Source organism: Triturus cristatus, chromosome 4_2 (assembly GCF_964204655.1).
Source record: "Triturus cristatus chromosome 4_2, aTriCri1.1, whole genome shotgun sequence".
NCBI lineage: Eukaryota > Metazoa > Chordata > Amphibia > Caudata > Salamandridae > Triturus > Triturus cristatus.
Window position 1 is genome coordinate 558,718,773 of NC_140586.1, and position 21,645 is coordinate 558,740,417.

The 21,645-nt window shown below is 45.5% G+C and overlaps 1 protein-coding gene across 4 annotated transcripts in view; it reads right to left on the reverse strand.

Moving 5' to 3' along the window:
* EVI5 (ecotropic viral integration site 5) overlaps positions 1-21,645 on the reverse strand; it is a 1,102,294-nt gene that overhangs the window by 680,966 nt on the left and 399,683 nt on the right. For all 4 annotated transcript variants that reach the window (XM_085602190.1, XM_085602187.1, XM_085602191.1 and 1 more), the window contains one exon: positions 19,214-19,288. In XM_085602190.1, the coding sequence (XP_085458316.1) occupies positions 19,214-19,288 (75 nt within the window). The remainder of the gene's footprint in view (positions 1-19,213; positions 19,289-21,645) is intronic.

Consider the following 21,645-nt stretch of genomic DNA (forward strand, 5'->3'; position numbering starts at 1 on the left):
CGGCCTTACAAATATCTGCCACAGGAACATCCCGGGCCAAAGCAGACGTAGATGACTTAGCTCTAGTCGAATGAGCTCTAATGCCCTAAGGAGGAGTCTTACCAGCCAGGGCGTAGCAGATCTTGATGGCAAGGATGATCCATCTCGTTAGCGTGTGCTTGTGCACCGCTTTACCCTTCGAATGACCAACGGAGCCAATGAAGAGTTGATCATCTAGACGAAAGTCTTTAGTCCTGTCCAGATAAAAACTCACAGCCCTCTTCGGGTCCAGGCGATGGAGTCTTTCCTCCTCTTTGGAAGGATGAGGAGGTGGATAAAAAACAGGGAGAGTAATGGACTGCCCCAAATGAAACGGAGTAACAACTTTCGGCAGGAAGGGAGCCCTGGTCCTGAGAACCATCCGTTCAGCATGTAAGGTAAGAAAAGGAGGTTTGGAACTTAGATCTTGAAGCTCACTCACCCTCCTTGCCGAGGTTATGGCTACAAGAAAGACCACCTTAAAGGACAACAGCCTCAAAGGACAGCTATGCAGAGGCTCAAATGGAGAACCCATTAGAAAGGTTAAAACAAGATTAAGGTCCCACTGAGGCATTACAAAGGGAGTGGGAGGAAACATGTTCGTAAGGCCCTTGATAAACCCCAGAACAACCGGAGATTTAAACAGTGACGGTTGATCTGGAAGGCATAGAAAAGCCGAAAGATAGCCCTTAACCGTGGCCACAGCACAGCCCTGCTGAGCCAAGGAAAGAGCAAACTGAAGCACATCAGAAAGATGAGATTTTAAAGGGTCAATGGACCTCTCGCCACGCCATTTTACAAATTTAGAACACCTATGAGAGTAAATGGACTTGGTGGAGTGTCGCCTGGCCGATAAAATAACATCCACAACATCAGGCGGGAGAGAGAATGAACTCAGGTTGCCCCGTTCAATCTCCAGGCATGAAGGTGTAAGCTCTGGAGGTGGGGGTGTAGAACCTGCCCCTCCGACTGCGAGAGGAGGTCTGCCCTCAGAGGGAGACGGAGCGGTGGGCATGAGGAGAGGTGGAGAAGATCTGTATACCACACCCTTCTTGGCCAATCCGGGGCGACCAAAATAACTTGGGCCCGGTCTTGGTGAATCTTCCTCAGAACCCGAGGAATCAAGGGTATGGGAGGAAACGCGTAAAGGAGTTGTGAGCCCCAACTCAACTGAAACGTGTCCCCCAACGCCCCCTGCATCGGAAACTGGAGACTGCAGAATGACGGGCAGTGCGCGTTCTCGCGGGTGGCGAACAGGTCCACCCGAGGGGTTCACCACGTCTGAAAGACGTAACGAACCACCTCCGGATGGAGCCTCCACTCGTGGTCGGCGGAGAACTGCCGACTGAGACTGTCCGCACGCACGTTCAGCACCCCGGCCAAATGATTTGCCATCAGACAAATCCGATGGTCCTGAGCCCAGGACCATAGACGCAAGGCCTCTCTGCAGAGACAAAGAGACCCCACTCCTCCCTGCTTGTTGACATACCACATCGCGGTAGTGTTGTCCGTCAGGACTTGAACCGACTGACTGCGAAGGGAAGGGAGGAATGCCTTGAGCGCCAAACGAATCGCCCGCAATTCCAGAAGGTTGATGTAAAGCAACCTCTCCTCTGGAGACCAAAGACCCTTGATCTCCAGATCCCCCAGATGAGCAGCCTACCCTAGGGTGGATGCATCCGTTATCACTGTGGCCACCGATGGAGGAAGATGGAAGGGCTTTCCTTGGGACTGATTGCCCTCCATGCTCCACCAAGATAGATCCGCTGCAGCTTCTCCGGAGATCCTGATCGACTCCCTGAGATCTCCATTGTGCTGATACCACTGCCTGCGGAGGCACCACTGGAGCGCCCTCATGTGCCAGCGTGCATGGTTGACCAACAGAATGCAGGAGGCGAACAGACCGAGCAGGCGAAGGACCTTCAGAACTGGAACAACCGCTCCATTGTGGAATAAAGGGACCATTTCCTGAATGCCGAGAATCCTTTGAGGAGGAGGGAATGCTCGACACACAGTAGTGTCCAGTACCGCCCCTATGAACAGGCCGAGTTGAGAGGGCACCAGGTGAGATTTGGGCACATTGATCAAGAAACCCAAGTCGAATAACAGCCGAGATGTTACCTGCAGATGACACTGCATCATCTCTGGGGACTCTAACTTCAGAAGCCAGTCGTCCAGGTAGGGGAAAACCGGAATCCCCGACCTCCTGAGATTAGCAGCCACCACTGCCATCACCTTTGTGAAGACTCGAGGTGCGGTAGTAAGACCAAACGGGAGGACTGCAAACTGGTAGTGTTGCGACCCAACCGTAAAACGGAGATACTTCCTGTGCGACTTCAGGATTGGGACATGAAAGTACGCGTCCTGCAAGTCGAGCGACATCATCCAGTCTCCTTGCTGCAACGCTTGAAGAACCTGCGCAAGGGTCAGCATCTTGAATTGTTCCTGTTTCAGGTAAAAGTTCAAGATTCTGAGGTCCAGTATCGGACGCAATCTGCCGTCCTTTTTGGGAATCAGGAAATACCGGGAGTAGCACCCCTTACCTGCTCCGGAACCACCTCTATTGCACCCTTCTGAAGCAAGGCTAGAACCTCTTTCTGCAGGAGAAGCAGATGGTCTTCCGAGCAATAACCTTGGCAAGGAGGGTAAGGGGGAGGAAACTCCCGAAAGGGAAGGGCGTACCCAGTCTCTACGAGGTTCAAAACCCAAAGGTCTGTTGTAATAGATTTCCAACCCTGTAGAAAGTAGGACACCCGACCCCCACAGGACTTACATGATCCGGGATGGGGGATCTAGGGCTGCTTCCCTGAAGCCTCATTGGGAGCAGAGGAGGAGGACGAAGAAGAGGGGTTGCGACCAGAACCTCTCCGACCCCTTTGCTTCCCTCTATAGGACCTATAGAGGGGATGCTGCTGCTGCTGCTGCTGAGGCTGTCGGAAGGAGCGAAAGGATGATCTTCCGAAACCCCTAAACTTTCGAAAGGCTGAACCCCTAGTAGGTGCCTGCAGACTCAAGGACTTTGCCGTCAATCTGCTGTCCTTAAATCGATGTAGGGCAGAGTCTGCCTTTTCCCCAAACAGTTTCTGTCCGTCGAATGTCAGATCCACCAATGTGGCCTGAACATCCGCAGAGAATCCAGAGGAACGGAGCCACGCCTGTCTTATCGCGGCTATAGATGAACCCATAATTCTTGCCACCGAGTCCACCGTATCCAGCCCTGACTGGATCACCTGTCTGGCAGCCGCCTGAGTGTCCGCAACTACCTCCAAGAAGGACGTCTTATCAGCCTCAGGCAATTTAGGGGCTAAAGATTTTATAGAGTCCATCAAGGCATGAACATAACGTCCCAGCAGACACGTGGCATTAGATGACTTCAGAGCCATACTTCCTGAAGAGAAAGACTTTTTAGCCGCCTGATCGATTTTCTTGGACTCCCTATCTGCTGGAGACTGAGGGAAAGCACCCGATGCATGTTTCGAACAAGAAGCCTGCACAACTAGGCTCTCCGGAGATGGATGCGTTGACAAAAAAATCAGGATCCCCAGGTGCCACCCTGTACCTTCTTGCCACCTGTCTGGAAACCGCCGGAGAAGAAAGGTTTCCTCCACACCTCCAAAACCGGCTCCAAGATGGCCTCATTGAAAGGCAACAAAGGCTCCGAAGTTGATGTCGGAGAGTGCAACACCTCCGTAAGCAAGTTAGACTTGTACTCCACAGAGGGCAGCTGCAAATCTAACATATCTGCAGCCTTCTTAATTACCACATGGTAGGGTGCCAATTCCTGTGGTGGAGAAGATCTTGCAGAAGTATGTTCCCACTCTGGGGTCGTATCCAAACCACTTGCTTCTTCTATTCCTTCAAACTCATCCGAAGAAGTGTCGACTTCACCTTCCTCCTCCTCTGCTCTATACTTTCCTTCCTCCAATACCCTTTGGGCCTCCCTTCTTGATCGAATCCGGGGAGCCGGCGTCGTCGACGTCGTACGCGGCGTCGGTGGAGTCAGAGGTACCGGAGTCGGCGGAGCCAAAGGAGTCGGCGGAGCCACAGGAGTCGGTGGCGCCGGACACGGCGCCGGCAACGTCGTCGAAGAAGGCTCCGAAACAGGATGATCCATCCGAAGCCTTGACGGATCTCCAATCGGAGCCGGAAACTGCCACGAAGGCGCCATCGGCATAAAGGGCAGAAAGGGGGCCTGAGCATAATGCTGCGGCACCCCTAGCGTATATGCCACAGGACCCACGAGACCAGTTGGTACTCCGGATGGGAAGGCCGCCCTATTAAATATACCATACATGGCATTAAGAAATTGCGTTGAATCGGTACCTGGAGCCGGGAATTGTGGATAAGGAACAGACCCTGTATCCCTTTGTGGAGTATCTGCCGTCGGCTCCGCAGTGTCTTCTACCGGAGCCACAGATTCATCAGGCACCGGAGCAGGCTCTTCCTGTTCCTGCTCATCAATAGAGACCTCCGACTCCACTCGAACCGGAGACGACGCCTTTGACGGAGCCGGTGACTGCGCCTGGGACTGCGCCGATGAACGCGCTGGAGCCCGCTTCGGCGAAGGTGATCCTCTCGGAGACTTCAAAGGAGAAGGAGACGGTGACAAGTCCTTGCTTCGACGCGGACGGGGCGAAGTCGACCTCGATTTCCTGCTCTTCGAGGACCGACTTCGAGAAGAATGCTTTCTTTTTTTTATGATGCTTCTTCGACTTCGACGACCTCGAAGTCGACGACTCCCGCCTCGACTTCTCCTTCTTCCTCCCTCTCTTCTCCTCACCGATCTTTTTCATAAAGAGTTTAGTCTTCCTCTCCTTCGGCGCTTTAGGATTCATCCTCCTACAGCACGCACAATCTTCCACATCGTGGTCCGAAGAAAGGCACCACAAGCAGTCTTGATGCGGATCAGTCATGGACATTAGACCTCCACATTCCCTACAGGGCTTAAAGCCCGACTTCCTCGTCGAAGACATACCAGATTTTCAACAGTAACACAGCAACACTACAAAGTAGCTAGAGAGCACTGGAAAAAACAGTTGCGCGTCGACGGCGCGGAAAAAAGGGAACTGACGTCATCACGCCGACGTGGGCTTCTTATGGCTCCGGTGACGTCGTACGGAGTCGCGAGCGGAGCCGATGCATTATAACGTCGCCCACGTCGACGTGGAGTGCTGGGAAAGAAACGTTCCGTGGAATGCTGGCGCAGGGGATATTCACAAGGTGAGGAATCCACTGGCAGATGTATCCATCAGAAATTCGATACTAGGACCTGTCACAACATGGCATTTCTTGGCTGTCTTGGTAACATTTCACCTTAAATATCTCTTACTTGAATTTTAGAAGCTATATTTAATTTTTGTGCGTGTCTGTGAAGACAGTTGGCACTGCATTTAAGGGCCTGATAAATAAGGCTCTATCGGTTTTTACTTGCATTACCACCCCACCCCAACTAAACTGTCCTACTCTGTTTCACCAGACCCAAGCCCCCGCACGCCCCTTTTGAAAGGTTGTAACAAACTCATAATTGCTCCCAGTTGAAGTGACCAAATACGTCTTATCGAATGCAGCTCTTACCCCGAGGAGCAGAAACTAGCCAATAAAAAAAGAAATGTGCCCCCCCCCCTCTCTAAACACTGTCAATTTACATATTTATATATGCATATGTGTGTATATATCTGTGTATATATGCGTTTGCACAAGTGTTCTCAGTAGCATTTTCTGAACCCAGGCTCGTTTCTTCTACTTTCTTCCTGCATCAAAGAGTTTTTTTGTTTTTTTTACTTTAAGCTATATTGAACAGCTCAACTGCTGTTCAACATTTAAAAAAAGACTGACAAAGCCAATAGATTTTGCATAGGCAAAAGTTATTGGCTTTGCCAATACTTGTTTATTATGCTTTGACCCATCCGTAATCTTTAACAAATCCTTAAGGCGCTCTTTCAAAATATTCTGCGGTCACTCAGAGGACTAGTTCATCTTTAGTCTAGTCTATCTTTAGACAAGAGGAGTCCCTTAAACACTTCTAATTTTCCATTTTCTTAAAAACTGTATTTTTATCCTGATTTGCAAGTCGACTGGAACAACGAAAAGCTTGAATACATGAACCTTCTTTTTAAATGCATCGTAGAGGATGACCGCTTTTCAGTGTCAACAATGTATATTTTATGAATTATTAATATAAATTGGGCGATTTCACCGTTTCAAAAAGTTGATACTTTTCCTAGATGCGATATACGGACTTTGAGAGAAAATAAATGCTGATCATGATTTTTTTACTTTAATTAAAGATAGTGGTCCAAAATTGTGAAATGGCTACCATTGTTTTTTCTACCAGCCAACCGCAAACAAATTTGCTTTAAAAAAAAGGCATCTTTTCTGGTGTTTGTGTGATGCCTGCATTTAATAAAAAGGGCAAGAATTCAAAAAGGCAGGCAGGAATCCCTCACTCACCCTCCAGACAGGTATTTATGTGTCTGTTAGGCTAGGGTAAAGCCTGACAAGCAGTTCTCTGCTCCTGTTCCCTGGCATAGAGGACATTGCTACAATGCACATCATGTGCGCCACAACAACTACAAAAAACGGAAAGCCATTTTGGAGAGGCAAGACACCGGTCAAGGAAGTATATCTGAAGGAAGGGGTGTGAGGCAGCATGCCAGGTAGGGTGTGGTCTGGAAGGGATGGGAGCAGTCCAGTAGGGATAGGGTTATGTTTTGGGATGGTGGAAGGAGTGTTTGAGGATAAAGATGCAGAGAAAATGTCTATAGCGGAGTTGTTTTGCATGAGTAGTGTTTTTTGTTTAAAAAAGAGGGGTGATTTTAAAGGTTGCGCAGAGGATCTGTGAAGAAGATATGAAATGATTAAGCAAATTTATAAAGCACACAGATCCTCTTAGGTGTGCCCTGATGCTAATCCAAAAGCAAGCCAATTTACAGAGTGAATAACCAAGTTTTAAATCCCTTCCTGAAAGCAGGGTCCGAAGTTTCTGGTCTTAAGATGCATTGGAAGAGAGTTCCATGCAGATGGCCCTAACAAGGAAAAGGAGCGCCCGCCAATCCTTGACAGTCTCACTCTCAGCACTCTGGCCAAAGGCAGATGTAAAGACTGGAGGCTCCTCGCAGGATTGTAGAAACGAATACAGACAGCCAGATAGCATGGACCAATATTGTGGAGAGCACGAAAAATCAGCACCAAAGTTTTGAACAGAATTCTCTTCCTTACTGGGAGCCAGTGCAAAGAGGAAAGAGGACTAGAGATCCTCGCTCACCTCTGTAGTTTCAGTAAGAGGTGCACCGCAGCGTTTTGCACCACTTACCGTCTATGGATAGCATGTTCTGGTAGGCCAAGATACAAAGGCATTAGCATAATCGAGGTGCGATGTTATCAGAGCCTGGATAACTGTTTTCCTGGTAGTGAAGGATAGAAAAAATAGAAACTATTTCAGAGCCCTTAATACACCAAAGCACATACCAGTCAATGCGCTAATCTGGGATAAGAAAGACAGGCACCTGTAAAACTTAACTCCCAGGTTCCTGACTGTGTCTGTATAAGATACAGGTGGGACGGAGCCATCTGACCAGCAAGCAGACCAGCATGAGGGCGCAGAGGTGCTAATTTCGGTTTTGTCAGTGTTGCACATCAACTGTTTCTGATGTAGCCAGGCAAACACTGCTTTAAGGCTCGATTTAATAGTCAAAAGCCACATCCTCCCCCTCCTTAAAGGAGAAGAGAAAGTGTGTGTCGTCTGCATATGACACAATCTTAGCACCAAATGACTCAACAATTTTGGAGAAAGTGGGTTAAGGTAAACATTAAACAATGTAGGGCTAAGGGCAGAGCCCTGCGGAACTCTGACTGAAATAGTCCTGTTGCCAGAGGCAGACAGGGGCAGCCAAACCTACTGTTCTCGGATGTCTAAAAAGAAGGCTAGCCAGCTAAGGGCAAGACACTTCACTCCAACCCTCGCAAGACTGTCTAGGAGGAAGGAATGGGGGAAACGTATCAAAGGCGGCAGACAGATCTAACCAGATCAGCACCGCCCTGCCCTTGACATCCAATGTGCATTTGATTTCCTCACCCACCTCTGGTAAGGCTGTCTCTGTGCTTAAGAGAGTTGCCTGATTTTTCCATTATCATGGAGACTGCAGGCAGCAGGGAGATGGGCCAATAGTTGCTGGGCAAATTATGGTCAGCTGAAGGCTTCTTCAGAAGCGGGAGAATCTTAGCCTGCTTCCAGTCTCTGGGGACTTTCACAGTGGTCAGTGACTCATTCAATTGGTTGTTCACCCATGGATTAATTGACTGTGCCGTCATAACTAGAACACTAGTGGGCCAGGGATTGGCGGGAGGACGCGATTTAAGATATAAAATGGCTGTTAGAGATTCCTCACAGGAGATGGGTTCAAAGGATGAGAGGGAGCACCCTGTCTCCGATGGCCGCCTCTCCTAAGGAAGGGAGCGACTAGGCTCCGGCAAGGAACGAGCAAGGCTTAATTGGATATTCATAATTTTCTCCTGAAAAAGGGTAGGCAACTTGTTACACCATTCAATAGATTGAGGAACTTCTCTGGAGCAAGCTACTGGGGACATATAGCTGTTCACGTTCTTAAATACTTTGTGAGTCTTATTGCCTGCATTTTCAATCATGCTATCAAGATAATCCTTTTTAGCACTTTTGAGCAGGCCATGATATTTCCTTAGTGCTAGCTGGTAAGCCTCGTTTCTCAGATTATACTCCTAGCGCCACTCTCTTTCAGCCTTTTTACAATGTTTCTGTTCATCAGACAGAGCTTCAGTGAATCAGGGAGAAGAAGGTCTACTTCTAGTCTTTCTTTTGATCTTGGGCGGGGCCAACTAATTAACTGATTCAAGTATCCAGCAGTCCAGCATACCAGAGTCTACTTCAATATTACCAGTGAACTTTGACGTAGACATGCTAAGCGAGGCCAAAAGGGTACTATTTAAAACAAATGTATAGGACCTAAAAGGAAAAGCTGCTCTGTTTGAAGATATAGAGGAGTCATTGACCGTAATAAGCTGCCCAACAAAATATTATCAAATAATTGTCAATCCAAAGCAGCGGAAGAGGGTCCCCTATGGACAGCTTTTGGCTAGAAAGCAACAAGTCAAATGAATGACCCGTTTAATGCGTTGGTTGGGTAATGAAATAAGTCAGGTTAAGGGAAAGAAAAGTATCCCGTTCACGTATTGAGTCCTAGTTAGTCAAATCGTCCCTATGAATGTTAAAATCTCCCAGTACTAGAAAGTGAGAGTACTTTATTGCCCAGCGAGAGAGGGCATCACCCAAAGCAGATGCTCGGGCAGGGGGATCCATATACAAGAACGCCACCCACAGACTGCTGTGGGGTTAAGGTGAGGCAGAAGCCTAAAACTTCCGCACCATTCAGTTAATTGAGCTCAAAAACTGAGCAGGTATATTTCTGTTTAAAGGCAATAGCAATGCCTCTGACGCTCCCACAAGGTTGGTTCAGACATTGAATTTAATATACAGGGGGAACAGCCATGGCCAGCGCAGGGGAAAAGAAGCTAGAAAGCCAGGTCTCTGCCATGAAATAAACATCAGGCAAGTCACATTGCAATATATCAAATATGTTTATAGCATGTTTCTGCAGCGAGCGTACAATAAGAAGAAAGGCCAAAATCGCTCTATTCCCATTAGCAGCTGTCAGAGGCAATTGTATGTTACGAGAACTATCCTTTTCTACCCCAACCAAATGAGTAACAGGTAAAAGAAGCAATATTATTGCTCACAACCAGTCACGATAAACAAGCTGGCTAAGAGCGGTCAGTGCCTCTGAAGCATAGCATAGATCTAACTTAATTTGGGTATAGTGGCTGGCGCTGGACGCTGACGGGCGCAGATGGGCTTGCCTTTTGTGCGCCCGCTGCGCGGCTGGGCCACTGTCCTGGTTTTAGAGTGCCAATGCTCCGCCCCCTTGAAAAATGAAGTGAGCCCTAAACCAAAATGGCGCCTCCACCTATGCCGGTGAGAAAGAGAAGAAAAATAAAGATAGCCCACAGCATGCGGAAGAAGCATCAATTAGTCACCCTCCCTCCACCTACGGGGTGGAGGGAGGATACGATAATAGGAGTGACAGGATAATAGGAGCGATATTGATTAGCAATTTTGATTATATAATTTCGGAAGCATTTAAATACGATTAAATGCACTAAAATTAACTTTTAATTGGGCAACTCAAACAGCACGTTGTGCAAGGAAAACAATGAGATCTAGGTCTCCTATTCGTTCTACGTTACTGCCTACACTTTACCTTTTTAGCCTACATAAAAAAGGTATGGGTTTGTGCTTCGGTGGAGCCAGAGTGAAAAGTATGGCCCAGGACACTCCAGAGAGGGAGACATCAGAACACTAGGTATGGACTTCTTCTGTTGGGACATGGGGCAGGTATAGTGGATATGGTGTTAGGGGGTTGTGCAGGGCACCAATATGAGGTTTTGGATTTGGGGAAGTAGGAAGGTCTGCAGCACGGAATTGTCTTTCGTTGTTGGACAGAAGATGGATTGGACACTAGGTATAAGGGGGCTAGCACCAAACGTGCACGTGTTTATGAGTATGGTGGGGTTGTGGGTCTGTATTTATGTTCAGGACAGTTGACGTGGGTGTGTGTCTGGGGAGTGGTGACGCAGCAGGATCCTAGGGTCAGTTTGTTTTGGGGATATGTGGCGCCCCGGGGACGCCAAGTATGTGTTTGTAGAGAAAGAATGGGTTCTCGTTTGGGACTTTGGGGGAGTCTGCACTGCAAACATGCATGGGTGCCACAAGATTTCTTTTTAGAACGCAAAACTCTGATTTATACTACAAGATCCTGCGGGCTCTACATAAATATCACGAGTGCTGAAATTCGGCATTAAAAAAGAATAAACCAGGCGCACTAATGGGCAACATGTTGCTGGGCTTATGCGGTCGGAATTTACATAATTTTCCAGTAAATGAGTGAAGTCCTGTGCTAAGCTACTGTGCTTTTTGTTGATGCAAATTCGAAACCTTCCCCAATCGTGAGACGCTGCAGCACACTTTTAAGAGGAGCATGAAGCCCTTTTCATGAGAACGCATGTTTAAAATACTAGTTTTGAACCCAAAACGGGGGATACTTGGACACTCCAGACAATGCAGTAATTAGACATTTTTGCCAACTTTATTTTCAAATTATTCCATTTTAACAAAACCAAACCAAATAATAAGTCTATAAAGAATCACTTGTGTATCACGTCTGTATAGTATAGACATACATATCCGTTAAAAATTATTACATTCAAAGTTAAGTAGTTCAGAGCATATTTTAAAATAAGTAAAGTCATTTTTGAAACAAGATGTAGTTTTGCTCGAGTAACAAAAATGAATATTAACTTTGGAGACATTAAAACTGAGCTCCATTTCCCATAATAATTAAATTCTCTTTCCTGAAGGCCAGACTAACATAACACACAGCTGCGGCTCCTCAACCAAGGCAGAGGAGCCTCGCCCTACTGTTCAACACAGACGCCGGGGATGCCTGGTTTCACCTTGGAGATACCCAGAAAGGGACCATCTCACAGCGCCGGGACGCCCCGTTGCTGGGGCAGCTGTGCGCTTTACAAGTCTACAACATTTACATTTAATAGGAAAAATAAAATGAGAATAACGTAACGCTATTATAATTTTATTTTCCCTACTGCAGTGGCTCACTTTCATGAGGGGCGGAGCTGGCCAGAACAGGGGAGAGGAGTGATGGTACTCTCCAAGTGCGCATGACGGTTTGGCCGGCCGTCTTGAGCTGGCCAAACAGTTGTATGCACTTTGCATGTTCCCCATCAGGCTATAATGCACAGCCTGGTGGAAAACATGCACAGCCACCCAATCCCCGTCTGAATGCCGAACCACGGCGCTCAGACCAATCATGATGCTGCTGTCATGGTGACAGCAGCATTGTGATTGGCTTAGGGGAGCCTGGGAGCTTCCTGCTGGACAGGACAGGAAGATGATGAAGAGGACGGAGGAGAGGCGAAGGCCGGCAGTAGCCAGGTAAGTGCTTTTATCTTTCTCCCCCCCACCCCCCAGCACTTGCCGCCTCACCACCCAAGTCCAGTAGGAGCCGCTACTGCACATATTACTTCCACTTTCCATTTTTTAGGTCGAGCCTACCAGACAGCGCTGCTGTCTGACAGTAAAGCCTCCCTGTAAAACTCTTATTTGCCTGCTTCTTTTTCTATGGCTTCCCTTATCCATTGTGGGTCTGTCCCTGCCCTGGAAAATGGATGCATTACTTGTGTCGTTCAAATCACTGCTTTTCAGGTAGTACTATTTTCAAATGGGTTAAGCATTCCATAAGAGTGCATGTGTTTTCCAGCTGTCTCCCTTGTGTGCTTCTCCCTTGTAGGTTTCTCTCCTGGGTGCGTCTCTACTACCCCTCTCAGTTATAAGTGCCCTTGTGTGCTTCTCTTCTTGTGTTGCGCCCCTGTGCTGCGTAATTGCCCATGTGCTTCTCCCTCCAGTCCACGCTGCTCTCTAGCCCATTTGCTTTTCACAGCCCCACCTTCCATTGCTTGCCACAGGGCTTCCCGACATCTGTGTGCCCTCTGTTTTGCTTACCCCAAGCGCTCCCTGTTTTCCTTCGTGATTCTCACACTCGTGTTAAAAAAAAAAAAAAGTTGGGGAGTTCTTTTTATTTACAGATGCAACTTGGATCAGTAAATAAGAAGAAAACAAAGCACCCACATTATTTTGTAGGTGTGTGCGCCTAAACAATTAAAGGGCACCAGCGGCCACGTCATAGGCTTGTTTTTTATTCTTCTTTAGCCACGTTGCACAGCATCGGGATGCTGTACAGCATTGCTAAAAAATCATTGCCAACGCCAATAGGTCCCACAGGAGATACTTATTGGCTTTGCCAATGCTTGTACTAGTATAGTTCTCAAGTGCTTTTGTAATACATTAAACTGTGTTTTAGTTAATGTTTTAGCACTCAATGTGCACTAGTAAAATAATGCATTGCTACATATATATACAATGAATAATCATTTGTGTTTGCTTGCATATCAAGGGACTGTGCGGCTTGTTAAAAAAAAAGTGAAGTATTGGCTTATAAAACAAAAAATGCAATTTATTTGAATAACCATCTCTTCCTATAAGGCTTTACTTTACCAGAACACCAGCCCAATGTGATGAAATTGGCAGGTATTTTAAAAAGAGCTTTAATGAATCGCATAATTTAAAACAATTTACAGACTGAAATACACTAAATATGTGCCTAAACCAAGAAGAAGAACATTATTATGGCCTTCTATAACAAGGACAACAGATGCTTTACCCTAGATATTCAGCATATTATCTAAGAAAGTGAAGGGTCCTACAGCTCTTTGGTACAGCATCTGCATGCCTCCCAGTGCCAACATGTTCTGTGAGCTGAATTAGAGTTCTAGCACTTTTTAGGTCAAAGCCCCCAAACAGCACAGCTGTCTGTTTTCTAAAGACTTCTTGGGGACATTCTGAAAGTAGACCTAAGAATGCATTCCGCCCATTGCTTACCATTGGCTTTGTGGATTGTAACTCACATTTGCTTGTTTTCTATTTGATGACTTTATTTGTTTTAGGCTTTTCAGCATGTCTTTGTCCCTCCCATGGAGCAAAGATGGTTTACTGTATTCATCCACGAGTGCTCGCTTTCAGTACACAAGCCTTTAAATTTTGTTCTTATCTTGTTATATCTGCTGTGCATTCAAAGACAGAGGTCAAATGTCAGGCTCTGTCTTCCGAGGAAGCTTAGTGTTTACTTTTCTTTCTCTGGCTTCAAAGTGAGAGGATTTATTTGGCAATCTAGGGGTGTGAAATGAAAGGATTTTTTTTCTAGCACACAACAATATTTAAATGCCTGTAAATGAGCTGTGCAAGTATTTCACAATTCGGAAAGCACAAATGAAGTACATTTTTTTGTAATATTTTAATACAATCAAAACACTAGGTAATGCCATTTCCACACATTATCGTTTGTGCGCTGTATATTATTGATAAAACTGTATGTCTGTACAAATGTAACAGTCATTTCAATTGAAAAAGTGTTGTCTGTAATGGTAGTGCACTACCACACCATGCATACTCCACTCTACGACCCTCCCCTATATGCCACCCACTCTACGTCACTCCACTCTATGGCACTTTATTCCACTCTACGATACGCCATACCACTCGATTCCACAACCCTCCAATACATAACACTACTCCACTCTACACCGCTCTACTCAACGCTACTCCATGCCACCCTGCACCACTTCATTCTAGGCCACTCTATTCCACTATACTCTATGCCACTCCACTCTATTCCACTATACTCTATGCCACTCCACTCCACTCTATTCCACTATACTCTATGCCACTCCACTCCACTCCACTCCACTCCTCTACCTCTCTCTACTCTATGCTCCTCCACTCTATCCCACTGTACTCTACAACACTTTACGTCACACCATGACACTCCACTCTATCCCACTTCAAGACACTCTATGCCATGACACACTATAACCCTCCATGACACTCCACTCTGACACTTTACTCCACTCTACGCTATACCATGCCACCCTGCAACACTTAACTCTAGGTCACTCTACTCCAAGACTTTCCACTTTACGTACCTCCACTGAACTCTACTTCCCTCTACGACACTGTAGTCCACTCTATGCTCCTTCACTCCACACCACTCCACTCCACAAACCTTTACTCCACTTTACACCACTTCATGACACTCTACTCTATGCCACGACACTCCATGACACACTATTACCCTCTACTCTACTCCAAGCCACTCTATACCACCCCACTCTAATCTGCTCTACTCCACTCTATGCCCCTCCACACACCACTCTAATCCACACCACTCTCCTCTATGCCACTAACTTTTAGCCATGCTGAAAAGCATCCACGCTGGTGTACAACATGGCTAAAACACATTGGCAAAGCCAACAGGCTCTTGCATAGGCAAGACCTATTGGCTCTGCCAAAGCTTGCTGTGGCTTTGTGGTCATCACAGTATATATGAAATCGAGGTACAATAATAGGTGTGTCATCTGTAGAAGTGTCAGCAGATTCTAACTACGATTCCTTTGAGAAATATTTACTTGCTTAAAGCCAATGAAAATACAGTTTTTTGGAAATTGTAACTATCTTTGATTTAATACAAAAAATAGCGTATGATGCAACAAACGTTTTTTAATCATTCGTGTTCGATGATGGCACACAATCACCTTAAAATTAAGGTTAAAATATAGTATATTTCTAAGAACGTTTCAAGTCTGGTTTTAAAAATATGATGAGGGGGCCTACGAACAAAAGGCATTGAAGGGCAAATCAAACCTGCCATATCATTCTACAACATTGTTGCCCTGAGCTCGTGTACAAGACCTGTGCATTGTGGATGTATACTCAGACACTGTAACAATGGTCGTTTTATCTCATTTGTTTTGCTAATGACATATATTAAAATAAATGTATAATATTTGGTTCAACTACAAATCCACAAACTACCACCACTGCCGATCCCAGGCATGTTATTTGACTGATAGCAACAAAGAGTGAAACGGTAATGGGCCGAAAAGATGGGTCTTCCTGGGTGAGCTCTGTGTTGTGGTGGGAACTTTGACAATGGCTTTGTCTAGTGAACTGAGAAGTAGATTTTAATTCATGAGTAGTTAGGTCAAGTGCTGAGTACAAGACCTGCCTGCGGTCTCATTTTAAAAACAACAGAAGCCTGCAGGGGGAATGCCTCAGCATCTCAAGTGCAAATAAGGAGCACTTGAAAAGATTTGAGACATTGCTTGTATGAAAGGCACACTCGCTAATTCAAATGTTTCGCGCAAGTCAAGAAAATAATTACATTAATGAATGGATGTTGTAAATGTTCTCAAGTGGTCCTTGAGGAGCAGTGATATGGAGAGGTCTACTCTTCTCCAGATCAGACGTCGTGAGGGCTCTCGTCACTCAAAAGCATCTCTAATACTGAGTGCACAATACTGCTCTTCGGTTAGGTTTGTTAAGTGAGGGATTGTACACAAAGTAAATAATTCACTCAAGAAACCAATTAAAGACTACTGTGCCAGCTAAAACAAGCAAGATGACCATGGAGCCATTAAGGGAGGTGTGTGTATGAATGATGCAAACAGATAATGTGATCAAAAGCACATCAAAGAAGCAATATGTAGCTGGAGACCCACTTCTCAAATGTCAGCAATTTAATTTGTATTAGTTAGGGGCTAAAGACTCTAGCTCTTGAATGAACTAAAGAGTAAAGTGACACCCATCTCCCAGAAGGGGCCTTGGGTAATCGTGGCAAATCCTAAAGTAGAAAGCAGCTGGTTATCTCTCCATGGAGTAGGAACGCCACAACATCAACTAACCACTTTTAAAAGATGATCTACAACAGTATTGTATATATACTGCAATTCCTTAAAATGTAAGTGAAAATCAGGATTCAAAATGTTTTGCTCCACATTCCAAAGTTTTCGGCTGCATATCTGGCCACAGGTCTGTCTGACATTCGCTCCTCTGGCTCACATTCAGGACACGCCTCGATGCCCGGGCGTGGGATGAAGGTTGAATGCCAAGGAGCTGAGGGATGAGGCAGTCTCATGAGAACTTAGGATAGACACAGAGCTGTATTTTACAGAAAACAAAAACTCAGTAGACTCTGGGGTCACCCGTTGGGGGGCCTAAAAAACAGTACTTAGAGACAGAGCACAGATTATTATTGCACATAAAAAGAAGAGGAAGCAACGGGAAATAGAGTAAATGGAAAGGCGTCTAGTGAAGTTAGATGGGCTCCCTGGGGCAGGATCAGACCCCTCAATTATTCGTAGGATAGCAGTCCTCTGCAAGAAATATCAAATGCAAGCACAGAATGAAGTGAAAACCCAGAATGGCCCTTCCTGATTCAGGCCCTGAAAAGATTTGGTCCCTAATTCCTGGCCTGGATGGCGTTGTTATATAGTAATCCTGTGGCTGCAGTCCGAGTAAATGAGAGGTTATCCACAGAATTCCCTATTGGTTGCGGTACGCAACAGGGTTGCCCCTTGTCCCCCCTCCTGTTGGCTATTACACTTGAGTCGCCGGATTGCTTAGTACAGGTACACCCAGATACTGCAGGATTTTACACGGGAGGAGGCAACGGAAGATGAGAGGATCTCACTCTATGCGGATTACATCCTTCTCTATGTCACCTGCCTGAGTAAGACACTATTAGGAGTGTTTAGGGTCTTCGAACAATATGGTGCCCATGCAGGATACACAAAGTGGGACAAATCAAGTCTATAGCCCGTAGGAAGAGACCTGGACTCATTAGATCTTCTAGGGAGCCTACATATAGATATGGAGGGGTTCCAATATCTTGTCATATACGTGACCTCAGACAGGGAATGCAGCCTCGATCTAAATCTTTGGAGAGTGCTGACAGAGTTCCATGGAGTTGTGGACCAGTGGAGGTCATTGCTACTAACGCTGATAGGGAGGGTGGCTATGTTTAAGATGATAACCCTGCCAAAACAATATGTCCTTCAGAACAATATTACAAAGTCCCAGATGAGATCTTCACCAGGATAGAGGGAGAGGTGAGGAAACTGCTATGGAATGAGGGGAACCCTAGAGTGGTGCTGTGGACACAGCAGCACAACCAATACAATGGTGGCACTGCCCTCCCAAGTATACGGAAATACTACTGGGCGCCACTCTTGATAGTGGTCAATGAATGGGGTTGCACACCCGGAGATCATCCCACTTATACATTGGAAAGAAGCCAGTTCCATCCTAGGTCCTACCTACACTATTTTTATGGAGGAAAGGGTGTGAGAAAGCGATGACGATAGAGGCATGGGAAAAGGCGGGGAGGTGCATGGGATGGGCTTCAAGGGTCACCCAGGAGACACCCTTGTGGGTAGGATGCAACTAAAAGAAATCAGGATACTAAGAATGTTTGGAGCAATGAACCCGATTAGGATCTCCAGGTTGAGAAATCTCTTGAGGAAGGAGACCTAGTTTCTTTTAGCTCCCTCCAGTGAGACTACCAGCTTAATAACACACAGTACTTTAAATACACCCAACTCAAATTCACCTGGAATGCATAGGGACTAGACATAGATGACATCCCTGAATATGCACCTCTTGAGCGCAGACTACTTCAGGGGGAATTGGAGGCAAAAGTGGTTTCCTGGACATATAAGACTATTAACAACAACATGCCTGACTCACTAAAGAAATTCAGAGAAAAGTAGGGAAGTAAAGTGGGTGAACTAGATGACAGACCAGGAGGCGACCTTGATGCACCTAGGGCAGGTGGCGATTAAGTCTATGCTAAGACTTACCCAATGCAAGATCTAACACAGGGTCTATTATGATCGAGTCCACTTGCATAAATTTGGGGGAGCGGAGTTAACCAATTGTCTGAGATGTAGGGAAGGAAAGGGGTCATTCCTGCATACACTTTGGGACTGTGCAATCATACAGTCATAATGGAATTATACACTGGGGGAGTTCGGTACAATACTGGGGGAACCCATTCCAGCTGACCCAAAATATGTCCTCCTAAGTATACCCACAGACGTGAACGTCCCATGGACCAAGCTCCTTTTCTGCAACCTGGGCCTGGTAGTGGCAAAAAGAGACGTGGCCAAACATTGGGGAGCATCAGAGCAGCCAACCCTCCGAGAACGGAAAACAGGGATGGACTTGTGTATGGCAGTTGAAAAGGTCAGGTACAAAGCTAGAGGATGCCCAAGGAAGTTTCCTAAGGTCTGGGGTCCCTCTGTGAAATATTACGGCATGGATGTGGGGGATAGTGAGGAGATGTCCCAATCGATACAATCCCAATGACTTATTTTAGACGACCGCCTGCCAAGTTATATTACGTAATATTTGCTTGAATGCACAATGTATCATTGCAATATTGAAAGAGTGCTTTTCCACTCCAATGTAGTTGCTTGATGGAATCATCAAATACAAATATAAATTTAAAAAAAAAATACCAATGCTTTTTAACATGAGAATTGTTTATGAATTAGCTGGGACTTATCTTCATCTTATTAAAGGTTACTCCTAGAAACAAGACTTGAATCTCACAACCAATAATTAATTATGCAAGTTAATATCTCTTCAAGTCATCCCATACGTAAACAACCATACCATTAACTAAGAATATATTACCTGCATCAGAAGAAGTCCAACAATAAAAGCGCTCCCTTGACAGTATCCAACCTCTCGATCCACTAAAGAATAAGCCTGAATAGAGAAAAAAAATCCAAAGAAAGTAAATTTACTAAATTAACATGGTTTGCCAGCATTTGATTGAAAACTCTAGTATGTGTTCAACAAGATGAAAGGAGTTTAGTTGAACAAAACTGGCGGTGAAAGATTTTTTTGTTTTTTGGACATAAATATAAAAGGTTTGTTCAGCAATAAGCACATATGTATTGAGAGAGAGAGTAAGCGCATGTTGTATTGCGTACACATCACTGAACTTACCTTAAAAATTCTCAAAGGTTCTTCTGTTGCAACTAATACATTACCTTGATCAGCGCAACATAGACAAGTATCAGCTTTTTGAATGTTTCCTCCTGGGAAGATTCCTGCCATTGGTGAGCTAGAAGTAGTATGGATCTTTGAACTGGGCACTTCTGTTTTACTATTTTGTTCTCATTTGTGTGAAAGAGAGAAGGAGCAGAACTTCTGACTAGAGGCAGACTGGGCTTGCAATGAGGAAATGGAAATAAGCTGAATTGACAAATCACCACTTGGATATCTGCCTACGCGTCATTATTGAAACTAAAAGAAAGCAATCGAAAGTGCTACTCTGGAAAACCTTTAGATACATGTTTACAGTGATTCCGTTGTCCCCTATGGACCTGTGCATCAAAATATTGACATCCAGGGAAACAAGTCCCAGGGGTCGCAAAGCTGAACTTCCAAATCGAAATTAAAAGGGGTACATGTGTGTCTAAAGGGAAGAACTCCAAATATGAAAGTGTGCCTATGGAGAGGAGGTTTCAGTTAATTTACATGAAGGGCCAGAAATGTTGTGAAACCGAACCACTGACACCCTAACATTTGTTGGCTCAGATAAATGCAAATTCTCTGCAGTAGTTACCCAACAATATGAATTTCAGACATCTGGTCTCTTCAGACGGTATTAAATTTCAAATTCACTATGTCCCCTAGAACTTATTCCTGGATTTGTACTGAAGTCTGTACAAACACCGGAACTGAGATCTTAGCTTTAGGCATTTGTAGCTCTAGTAAAGCCACTATAAAAAGAATAAACAATAAAGGTCTAAGACACGTTGTATTCTGCTACCAGAAAGGAACTTAAAATAAGTGTAATAGGATGATCTTCTGTTGTCACATGAGCAATGGTTTCTCATTCCTAAATAAAGGCAAATTGTTTACGAGCTGTGCAACTTTTGTACTCAGAAACCTGGGCAAAGGTGAGCCTTGGTGCGAACAAGGGCTTATCCTCAGTAATAAGAACTGAGCAAGGTCTCAAAAACAAGGATGTATACTCACCCCAATTTTGTTAAATCTTTTCATTTCTGATTTGAGCAAATCATTGGACGAGGTTCACTCACATCCTCCAAAAATGGGACAATTGCCGACATTACTGTTATACGCAGATGACATGTACTGATTAATTTATCCCTCAATTGGTCTGCAAAACTAGTTGAATAGGCTGGCTCTTTACTGCATAAAAAACGCATTACTGTGAATTTAGAAAAAAACAATCTTTGGACGCAGTTATAAGAAGATGGAAAAATGGTACCTGTGAAACATTTGGTTGTAAACATTTCCAGTTATAAATATATTGTTTGATAAACCAATTTTATTTGAACCACCAACGCAGCAAAAGTTGAACAACAGACACAGTAAATAATATACACAAGAATTACAGCGACTGCACGAGTCATCGATAATCAAGCGGTACAGCAAAATAGCAAACGTTCCAACCCAGCTCTCGAATTCAGGTACAAAGTTAGGCCAATTGACCCAGCCACCTCCACTAAACCCGTCCATGCTTGCGGAGGCAACCTCTAGCTTCATAAACCATACACTCCTGTTGAGTGCTCCAGTCAACTCCCCACCGCTAGCTCAATAGGGTGGGAGGGGTGGAGGACATCTATTTAGCTGCAATGTCACGTTTAGCTATCAGGAGAGCTGTGCCCAGGAACAATCATTCAGCTCTCGTACCTCTAGACCCTCCAAACAACCCAAACATTATCAGCAGGGGGGAGAGCGGAACCTCCCAACCAAGAACCTCCATTAGATCACAGAGCACCTCTGTCCGATAGTTCGCTACCACAGAGCAGGACCATACCATATGGAAGAAATCTGCCAGATCAATCCCACATCTGGGACAGGCGAGACTAGATCGAAGGCCCGACCAGTGCAAACATGTCAGGGAAAGATTGGCTGAATAAAGATAACAGGTTTGGCCCAGCCGTAGTCGGCTGGAGATCGTAAGCTCTCAAGGGGACAATCTCCAATCGCCATCTTTCATGGGACCCCCAGCCAGCCATCCCACCGGGCTCAAAGGTGATGTAGCATACTGGGTGAATTGATAATCAGTGTGAGATAGATCTGAGAGA